The sequence below is a fragment of the Diaphorina citri genome, unplaced genomic scaffold (assembly GCF_000475195.1).
Source record: "Diaphorina citri unplaced genomic scaffold, Diaci psyllid genome assembly version 1.1 scaffold539, whole genome shotgun sequence".
Lineage (NCBI taxonomy): Eukaryota > Metazoa > Arthropoda > Insecta > Hemiptera > Psyllidae > Diaphorina > Diaphorina citri.
This window is the reverse complement of record NW_007377973.1, coordinates 27,093-38,197: the sequence shown is the minus strand read 5'-3', so window position 1 is coordinate 38,197 and position 11,105 is coordinate 27,093. Positions and strand designations below refer to the sequence as shown.

The 11,105-nt window shown below is 38.8% G+C and overlaps 1 protein-coding gene across 1 annotated transcript in view; it reads right to left on the bottom strand.

Moving 5' to 3' along the window:
- LOC103509874 (SHC-transforming protein 1) overlaps positions 1 to 8,010 on the bottom strand; it is a gene marked incomplete in the record, with an annotated part of 14,170 nt that extends 6,160 nt beyond the window's left edge. Inside the window, 6 exon segments of the mRNA XM_008474505.3 lie at positions 1,610 to 1,870; positions 2,429 to 2,548; positions 4,750 to 4,810; positions 5,528 to 5,598; positions 6,479 to 6,612; positions 7,873 to 8,010. Coding sequence (XP_008472727.2) covers positions 1,610 to 1,870; positions 2,429 to 2,548; positions 4,750 to 4,810; positions 5,528 to 5,598; positions 6,479 to 6,601 — 636 coding nt within the window.
- Positions 8,011 to 11,105: the final 3,095 nt, after the last annotated feature.

The window sequence follows — 11,105 nt, the reverse complement described above, 5'->3', positions numbered from 1 at the left end:
AATTAAATATAAATTTTGAATAATTTTTCATTTTTATTTACTTAATACATAACTATTAATAACAATATGACATCTCTTAAGCTAATAAATTGGTAACTCCTAGAGATGGGGTTCTCTCCCTACCCAACAGAACAAATGAAACAAAAAAAAAAAAAAAAAAAAAAAACGCGTCTGCCTTGTAAGCGCTGAGTCATGGGTCTGATTCCCGCCCAGGGCGGTATATCCAAGGTTCGTTCTAGAGACGACCAGCTTTTCCCTATCCCGTCTTCTTTGGCCGGCCACTCACTATCAGGCACACCTGATCAGGTCTACCTGATACCTGATGAGCACACACATTACTATGAGGTAGACCTGACGCAGTTACTTCTAAAAAGGTCGGCTTGTCAGGTCTACCTGATAGTGAGTGGCTGGCCTATTAAGGAAGGTAAGACCTCGAAGTTAGGTACCCAGTCCCTTCTTTTAACCTTTTTTTTTAAATTTAATTTCAGCTTTTTTCTTCAATATTACAATTTCAGCTTTTTTCTTCAATATTACCTATACGAGTATTTATTTATTTAACGTCAATCATTCCTCTTCTTCTGTTCGCAGGTGTTCTTCTTCCTCACCTCCTACCTCGTCCCCCTCCTCCTAATCTGTGGCCTGTATCTGCTCATGCTCATGCGACTATGGAGGGGTGTCGCGCCCGGTGGTCATGTATCGGCCGAGTCGCGACGCGGTAAACGACGCGTGACCCGAATGGTCGTGGTCGTGGTCGCCATCTTCGCATTCTGCTGGTGCCCGATCCAGGTAAGTTGGGCGTTTTACTTTCTATGTACCCCCTACATTATTTTATGATCTAACTTCTTTGTTTCTGTGAACTTTTAGTGTCTCCCGCGGCCCGCGGCTGTTCTACTACCTAACCTTTTCTGCACTTTCAATATAGCAAGGAGTGTCCATGACAAAGTAAGTCTAATTATAACTTAATGACTAACATTTATCATCGAAATTACTGTATGCCGAAAAAGCTCATAACTATTTCATGTTAATATTGGCCGGGCGGCGCGTGGAGCGGCAATTCGAAATGTTGCCGTTTGCGCACCTCCCGGCACGCTTGCTGGTCTCAAGTTGAAAGTTATTTTGGGCAATTGGGCAGCATAGTTAAGCTTGCAGGGGTACCGCGCCTGCTTTGTGCCAAGATCACGAATCCGAAATATGAAATGTGCACTCGGAATGAATGGCTCTTTCTCTCTTCGAATTCGGGACAGTAAGACCTCCCGTGCCTATACCTAAACTAGCTGAATTCCGTCGCTTCGCTCCGGAATCCCGCTAGTTCATCCCGAGGCATGGCCAAACTTGTAGAAAAGACAAGAACTTAATAGACGAAACAGCAAATACACACTTATCCTTGTTTAAAGTCACATTTTCTTCAGTGAGTCGATCTAATACATTTTTCTATCTTGCGTCATGTTCCTCCTTACTTTCACCAAAGACCAGAATGTCGTCCATCATACAGACCACGCCAGGAATCTCTTTCACAATATTCATGATCTTTTTGTGGAATACTTCAGGAGCACTAGAGATTCCAAATGGTAAAACATTGAAGGCATATCTAGCAAAGGGAGTCAAGAAAGTCGTTATAGTAGTCTCGGTCATCAGCCCTGCTGGGATTTTGTGGTACACTGAGAGGCATGGTGAGGAACTGTTTGAACCTCAACTCAAAGGCCTGCCCCACACTGGTGATCACATCCTGCGCTAGGCCGCGTCCACACTCCAACACATAGCACGCCCGCCAGTCGCTCAGATCTTTAGCGACATACGCGACAAAATCCAGCGTATCCGCGTCACCACCCGACGCGAACGAAATCCGCGGCATGTCATGCGTAGCGACCACCTGGGAATGAGAAAATCTGCAGTTAGACTATGGAAGCGACATACGCGACAAAATCCAGCGTATCCGCGTCACCACCCGACGCGAACGAAATCCGCGGCATGTCATGCGTAGCGACCACCTGGAAATGAGAAAATCTGCAGTTAGACTATGGGATTCTGTTCATAGGGATATAAGAGACTCACAAAGTCTAGAAGCATTCAAGACCTCCCTAGTGAAATATCTTAAAGGCTTACAGTGAAAGAAAAAAATAGTGGTTGGGTGGAAGAGCTCCTCCAGATCTTGCCACTTAACACTTACTACATAATATGAGGGTGCCTCCTTACAACATGTTTTTCTTCTTCTTCGAGCTCCTCCAGATCTTGCCACTTAACACTTACTACATAATATGAGGGTGCCTCCTTACAACATGTTTTTCTTCTTCTTCTTCTTCTTTTAGGGGGTGATATAAATAAATTTTTAAAATAAAGAAAACACTTTTACATAACTACCTACCTATGATCAGAGATTATTTTTTCTTCTGGTTTCATGTGCGAATTAGTGTCTTGAAAAAATAATTACCTGGTTAGAAGTGAGGGTACGCAAGCTGAGACTGGTGCTGGAAATTGAGAGTTTCACATTAGCCCCGGCATGATCCATGATAGGTTGATCTCCGATAGCTCGCAACACTCTCTTCTCAATCTAAAACATTGGGGTGTGAATAGAACAAGGAAGTTATTGATATACCTTTATGCTTTCTTACCTACTTAATTATTTATTAAAAATAAAAGTTGAAATAAAAACTTTATCTAAGGACCCAGACATGGTGCTGGAAATTGAGAGTTTCACATTAGCCCCGGCATGATCCATGATAGGTTGATCTCCGATAGCTCGCAACACTCTCTTCTCAATTTTTCTCTTTTTATCCACTGTCTTGAGCCCTGCAGCTTCACACACTCTGTTGATACATTCTTTGGCAATTTGAAACCTTGTATCAAAGTCCAACATTTTCATTGAGGTATTTACTTCCAAACATCCTATGTACAGTATGGTAGTTAATTGAAGACTGACTGTTTCCAGTATCTCCTCAGGCCAGCTACTTTCAATAACTCCTAAGTCAACACCACACAGGCCGATCCCACAACACACTCACACTACCATTCACTATCACGTCACGTGATAGTAAATGGTAGCTGTTCTGAACGAAATTACCTACAATATTATGGGAAAACTTTGAACTATATCTTTCTGACCCCCCATGAGTTCACGTGACGTGACGTGACGTGATGGTAGTGTGTTTCTACCTTTACTTTCCGTGTCCGTAATATGGACATTACCTTTTTTCCGTGATATGGGCATTACCTTTTTTCCGTGATATGGGCATTACCTTTTTTCGGTGATATGGACATTACCTTTTTTTTCCGTGATATGGGCATTACCTTTTTTCCGTGATATGGACATTACCTTTTTTTCCCCGTGATATGGACATTACCTTTTTTCCGTGATATGGGCATGACCTTTTTTCCGTGATATGGGCATGACCTTTTTTTTCCGTGATATGGACATTACCTTTTTTCCTAGAAGAAAGCCAACCATTACGAAAACAATCCTTATCTGTGTTACGATAAAGTTCGCCCCGAGCGGGAATCGAACCCCCGACCGCGTGACTAGGTACTTACGCATGTCAAACACATCGCGTGGTTGTCTGGTTACAATGTCATTCACATAGTCATGAGTACGAGGATACTAGGTACTTACGCATGTCAAACACATCGCGTGGTTGTCTGGTTACAATGTCATTCACATAGTCATGAGTAATATATGACTAGGTACTTACGCATGTCAAACACATCGCGTGGTTGTCTGGTTACAATGTCATTCACATAGTCATGAGTACGAGGATACTAGGTACTTACGCATGTCAAACACATCGCGTGGTTGTCTGGTTACAATGTCATTCACATAGTCATGAGTGCGAGGATACTAGGTACTTACGCATGTCTACGCATATTATTGAGATATTGGGAAAATCCTACAATGCTGCAGTGGGCACCAAAGTTGTGACATAATAACACAAAGAAACTGCATTTACATTTTAAAAAAAGCACTAGGAGGTACCTGCTTAGCTAGTAAAAAGTCTGCATGTTTGTTGTAAATACATCAGAAAAGACGATTCATAAAGCTATTCCCCTTACACATAGTTTGTTTCTCCTTAATACTGACCATCTATATATATAAAAGAGAAATATGGACGGGTCATGTATTTATGTATGTCTGTCCGAATTGTTTAGAGAAAACTAAGTATGATAGATATCGAAAAAGTGTAAACGAAGACCCCCAGTAAAATTGTCGTATCTACCCAAAAAAATTATAAGACCTTTAAAATTCCCAACCGTTCCCGAGATATTGACGTTTTTTAGTCCCCCCATAAGAAATACCCGCTGAACACACTTTGAGCCCAGCAAAACTTTTCCTAAGTTTAATATTTTCTCTCGCTTTCAGTTTTGAGTTTTCATTTATTCGAGACACTAGGCCGCGGGTTCGATTCCCGCCCGGGGCGGATTTTATCCTGATGGGATAATGTTGGCTGGCTTTCTCCTATCCTGTCTTCCTTCTCTCTTCTATTTCGGGACGATAAGACCATAGTAGTTACAGTTCCCTCTGTCAAACCTCTTAAAAAAAAAAATATATATTCGAGACAAGACTCAGGGACGATATTAGTTTTCAGGGGCGAAGCCAAGGGAGCGCGAAGCGCGACCTCAAGCACAAACCGCGAAGCCCCGGGAGCGCGCAGCGCGACCGTTTCCTACTGACGGAGAATTTTTTCTTACTAAAATATTCTAAACCGTGGCGAAGCACGGGCACAACAGCTAGTTTTAAATAAAAATGTATTTTCATCTTACTTTTCTCTTTTTATCCACTGTCTTGAGCCCTGCAGCTTCACACACTCTGTTGATACATTCTCTGTAAATAGATAAAAAGTTAAGTTCAATTGTAATTGACTAGATACATTTATTTGTTAGGTATACTTACTTACTGATGAGACTAAATTGCTTGTATGAAATAATGAGACCTTAGCTAGAGCTAGTTGTTTTAAGGTCAAAGTCTCACATTATTTTCAAAATTCCTAGCTTGCAGCAGGGATTTAAATCCATGACCTCCTGATCACCAGACAAGTGTCCCAGTACTCAGCTAAGGAGGGAGGAAAAGATTTCAATGTTTCTATCAAACTGACCTCCTGATCACCAGACAAGTGTCCCAGTACTCAGCTAAGGAGGGAGGAAAAGATTTCAATGTTTCTATCAAACTTGAAAAGAGAGGTTTTGATGATGGAGCTGGATTGATGTATATTGTTGATTGAGAAAAAAAAAATAAAAAATAAAAATTGAGTTAAAGTCTAAAAAAAAAAAAATAAGATATTGTAAAAGTTACAATAGAACATAAAAATAAGCATCATTCAATAGGATAAGGAAAGTCGTGTGATGTTCACACCAGATTTTTCCTGCTCTATGACTTTGAAACATCACCCAAGTAAGCGCAACTGATCTATTGTACGGTAATCTCAGCTGACCAGTCTGGCAACACTGCCAGGAGAAGTTAAAATGTACCATGGCAGAAAGAAAAAAAATATGAAAAGAGAGTGGTAATGAAAATACAAGAAAGTGAACCATAGGTACTTACTTGGCAATTTGAAACCTTGTATCAAAGTCCAACATTTTCATGGAGGTATTTACTTCCAAACATCCTATGTACTGAAACGAAGCCAAAGCAAAGTTATTTGTTATGTAAATGACATTTTAACTTATTTTGGGATAGTAAGACCACTAGTCACACAAGCAAATCTAAGTCAACAGCCTTCAGAGCTTAAGAATAAACTGGGTAAGTAGGTACCAATGTATTCAAAGAATAACTTTTACCTGTTTTTAGTCCGTCCTTCCTTTATTATTACAATAGTAATAAAAAGGTATAAGGGACGGACTATTGTATTTGCTTCGGTGTCGTCTGTCTGTTGGTCTGTTCCCATAGAAGGACTTATCCAAACCTGGTCGACCTATATATCAAATTAAAGGTCTTTTTACTGGTTTTTGCGAGATTTTTTTCACATTTTCTCACACAAAGGAGCTCTGATCTCGAAATTTGTTGCGACGACCTATGAGCTCAAAGCGAGAAAGTTTTAGACAACACTTCAGTTGATCATTTAAGACCACTGAATATTAAACAAATTAGGTAGGTACAAAGGTATTTCTTTAACCACGATCAAATAAACTACAGGCTAAAAAATTCCCGGAGGGACGGACCCAGCTTGTTCCACTTGATCTTTTTGAAAATAACATTTCATACCTAATTCAGTACTTAAGTCTTAGCAGGCTCTTCTTCTTCTTCATTGTCTTTCCCTGTGTTCAGATGAGGTTCACATTTTTCATCAGTCCTAGGCAGGGTGAATTCTTTGGGCTAACATTTGGTTTTGGCTATAAAAATCTTACAAGTAGATGCCCTTCACACTCAACCTTTGCTCTTTCTTTAGCAAGGGAAATGTCAGGCTGGTACCTATCCTTCCTGTTTGAATTCCCCCAACCAGACTAAACTCTTGGCAGGCTATAGGGTAAGGTACTGAATTAACTAAATACTTACTCTGACTGCATAGGTCACCCCTTTCTTGGTAATAAGTTGGTCAGGGTGAAGCCACCCTCTTGCTGGTTTATTCATGAAGTTTCCTGATGTAGAAGTGCCTGGCTCATGAGATGGAGGTGGCATTTTTCAGAGTCCTGGAAGAAAAGAATAAGGCAATAGAGATTTAATTTTAGTAAAGAATTTGATGTAAGAAGGGGTAACTCAATGTTTAATGGAGCAGTTGCAAATGGGTAAAAATTATAAATAAGTACATGGTCAATTCCTATGTAAAAAGTTGGGAAAAATCCAAATCCGAGGTCAAAACTCCAAAAAAATAACTGTAAAAGGTCAAAAATTCAATTTTTATTTTCCGTTCTAATGAAAAGTTCAAAAAGTTGTGACATCAGATTTCATGTCAAAATGCACAGAAATGCTTGCACACAAACAAACAAAGTGGAAGTCATGAATTATGATGTCATTGCCTACGGGAGCGTATGCCATGATGTCAAAGTTCACGATTTACCAGTATTTTTTAAATCAATTTATCTCGGTATCTAGAAATCGTAGAAGAAAAAGAAAAAATCCATTTGTCCTCATTTTTCCTGCTCTATGACTTTAAAACATCACTGAAGTAAGCGCAACTGATCTGTTGTCTGACTTCAATGTGCACAGACTTGAAACTATATCTAAAGTTAATAAGTCATAATTTATCTCGGTATCTAGAAATCGTAGAAGAAAAAGAAAAAATCCATTTGTCCTCATTTTTCCTGCTCTATGACTTTAAAACATCACCGAAGTAAGCGCAACTGATCTGTTGTCTGACTTCAATGTGCACAGACTTGAAAATATATCTAAAGTTAATAAGTCACCTTCTTTGCCTTTGTCAGCCTCTCAATCAACCCTAGGGTGAATGCTTTATGGTTCAGAAGTCATGACAAAGAATAATTGCTATAAAAAGGAGCTGTCACAAATGAGCCCTGACCAGTGTAATTATAGGGTTAGGTTGAACACAAAAATGAGCCTTTTCATCATTGTCACAGCTTCTGAATAATTACCTACAAGTTTTAATGAATGGATGGGATGCCCACACCTTTGTTATTTCTTTAGCAAGAGAATTTCAGAATGGTATCCTCCCTGTTTTAGGACCCACAGCCAGACTAAGCTGAGAAGTTGATGAACAGTAGGGTAGATCATTATGATGCCTTTGTTATAACATAACCTCCTCTGCCTAGCTTCCTACTTGCCTACATTTATCAAATTTTTACAAAAGTTGAATAACAACCTCAAAACTCTCTTGATCAATGATTAGAACCTTGACCTAACCACGGCCTATAAGTCAGTCATGAATGATTCATTGATTGATTATTGATTCCCTGCAAGGACCTCTTTGAATGAATTCCTTGTGTGAAACTTACATGGACGAATGTACCATCTGCAATGAATGGGAGACAGGCATACAAAAGAATATTTGCGGACCAAGACACACAATGGAACACTTTAACGAGCTATTAATACAGAAATACAGAATTTAAACAAGAACGTAACACCGATTAATACTTACATGGACGAATGTACCATCTGCAATGAATGGGAGACAGGCATACAAAAGAATATTTGCGGACCAAGACACACAATGGAACACTAAATTTAACGAGCTATTAATACAGAAATACAGAATTTAAACAAGAACGTAACACCGATTAACAGATAATTTAATTTATTAAACTATTAAAATATTAATGAAAATTTAGAACAAAATTCCTGAAAAATCAAATTTTTTGATGTCCCAATTTGTCCCAGTAGGTATTGTCCCTGTCCCTGCTAGTGTTGTCAGATGGCTTCAGTGAAATTATACTAGATTCGTGCTAAAATTATAGGTAGGTAGGTACTAAAATTTGAAACAAAACGACCGCGAACCGCGAAATTGAAAAAATCTTAATACTTTTGACTTTTGGTCCATGGAAGTTAAGCAACGTCGAGCGTGGTTAGTAATTGGATGGGTGACCGTCTGGGACCTACTCGCACGACGTGTCCCGACGTGATGTTGGACTTTCCCGGCCCCACTCAGGCTGAATGAGATTTATTACATGGTTTTTTATAGAGCAGTTGGTAAGGTAGGCCAACGCCCTGGAGGTGATTTTAATTTAACAGACATTAAATTAAAATCTCTGCTGCTCTGGCCTTTGAACTAGGTAGGTACATCAGTTAAATATCTAACTGATCTCCCTGACATAGGTACACTTATTAATAGATCAGTTGCGCTTACTTGTGTGATGTTTCAAAGTCATAGAGCAGGAAAAATGAGGACCAACAGAATTTTTCTTTTTCTTCTACGACTTCTAGATACCGAGATAAATCGATTTAAATAATACCGATAAATCGTAAAGTTTGACGTCACGACATATGCTCCCGTAGGCGATGACGTCATAACTCATGACTCACGCTTCATTTGTGTGCAAGCGTTTCTGCGCATTTTGGACGTGAAATCTGACGTCACAACTCTTTGAACTTTTTCATTAGAACGGCAATTAAAAATTGAATTTTCGACCTTTGAAAGTTATGAAATCTGACGTCACAACTCTTTGAACTTTTTCATTAGAACGGCAATTAAAAATTGAATTTTCGACCTTTTAAAGTTCGAAATCTGAACTTTTTCATTAGAACGGCAATTAAAAATTGAATTTTCGACCTTTTAAAGTTACTTTTTCGGAGTTTTGACCTCATATTTGGACTTTTTCATTGGCACAGCGGTTAAAAATTGAATTTTCGACCTTTTAAAGTTACTTTTTCGGAGTTTTGACTTCAGATTTGGATTTTTCACAACTTTTTCACAACTTTTTACGTAGGAATCGACCTTTTATTCATAATTTTTACCCAACTGCAACTGCTCCATTCTATTAATAAGTTTTTTTACTTTCCTTATCCTATAGGAAGGAAAGTAATATGTAATCGGGTCAAATTTTCGATGGTCAGATTTTTTTAACAATTTATGTTATTTATTCAACTAGGTGGGTGCCTATTTAGTACTTATTTTACTAGATATATACGAGGCATGAAAAATATAGATATCTACGAGGCCTGAGAGATATTGTAAAAGAACACTCAAATAAGCATCATTCAATAGGATAAGGAAAGTCGTGTGATGTTCACACCAGATATTTTTTTTTTTTTTTAATCCACCGGTCGCTGCGAAAAAAAAAGGTTTTTTCCCTCATGATAGATTCTTACAAATTGTACCAAAAATTATACTAAAAAATATCTAAAAAAGTCTGATACAAAAAATTATACTAACAGGTTCAAATTATACTAAAATATCGCCTACGGGAGCGTATGCCGTGACGTCAAACGTCAAAGTTCACGATTTACCGGTATTTTTTAAATTGATCTATCTCGGGTTCTCGGGATCTAGAAGTCGTAGAAGAAAAAGAAAAATTCCGTTAGTCCTCATTTTTACTTTGCTTATATAGAAAGGAAAGTAATGTAATCGGGTCAAAACCGGGAGTTTCTCGTCTTTTTACTTTCCTTATCCTATAGGAAGGAAAGTAATGTAATCGGGTCAAATTTTCGATGGTCAAATTTTAGTGCCAAAACACGTTTTGAGATCCCTAGAGCCTAAATCCAAAGTTTCAGCCATTGGTCCGTGTGTGTGTCTGTCTGTCTGTAAACAAAATATCTCGAGAACGGTATAAAGCTAGAGACTTGAAATTTGGTATGTAGATGTCAAATGTGACAAGGATGCGACACGAAACTTTTGGTTAAGATCGGTGCAACTGGCATTTTACCGCTTTTTGGCGGTTTTCGGTGTAATTTAACAATATCTCGGGAACGGTATAAGCTAAAGACTTGAAAGAGACTTGAAATTTGGTATGTAGTGTCTGTCTGTCTGTAAACAAAATATCTCGAGAACGGTAAGAGCTAGAGACTTGAAATTTGGCATGCAGATGACAAATGTGACAAGGATGAGACACGAAACTTTTGGTTAAGATCGGTGCAACGGTTGGCGGCATTTTACCGCTTTTTGGCGGTTTTCGGTGTAATTTAACAATATCTCAGGGACGGCATGAGCTAGAGACTTGAAATTTGGTATGTAGATCAAAAATGTGACAAGGATGCAACACAAAATGTTTGGTTGAGATGGTTGCTGCGCTCGGCGGTATTTTGACCGCTTTTGGACAGATTTCGACCGTTTTTTTCAAGTCTACTGTAAAATGAAACTATAAGATGATTTCACTTATAATTTCTCTGGAAAGAAAGGAAAACATCAAAGTGAAAGTGATCAAATTTACCACTCCAATGCAAAACTGTAGAAACAATATCCTATCTCACCTCGTCCGAGCTCATCTCAGCCCTGTTCATAAACACAGCCTTAACTTACCACATCATTTTCCACTTGCCGAGAACATCTCAGAATGGCCTATCTCAGCCCTGTTCATAACCACGGCCTCATGGTATCCAGGTACAAACTTTTAAATCATACCACTAAAGGTATGAAAATCATCTACAGAATATCACACTTCTTCGTTGGTCATCTACAGAATATCACACTTCTTCGTTGGTCATCTACAGAATATCACACTTCTTCGTGGTTCATCTACAGAATAGGGAGATTTCGCATCGAATCCTGATCCCCATAACGCAACCCATGTTG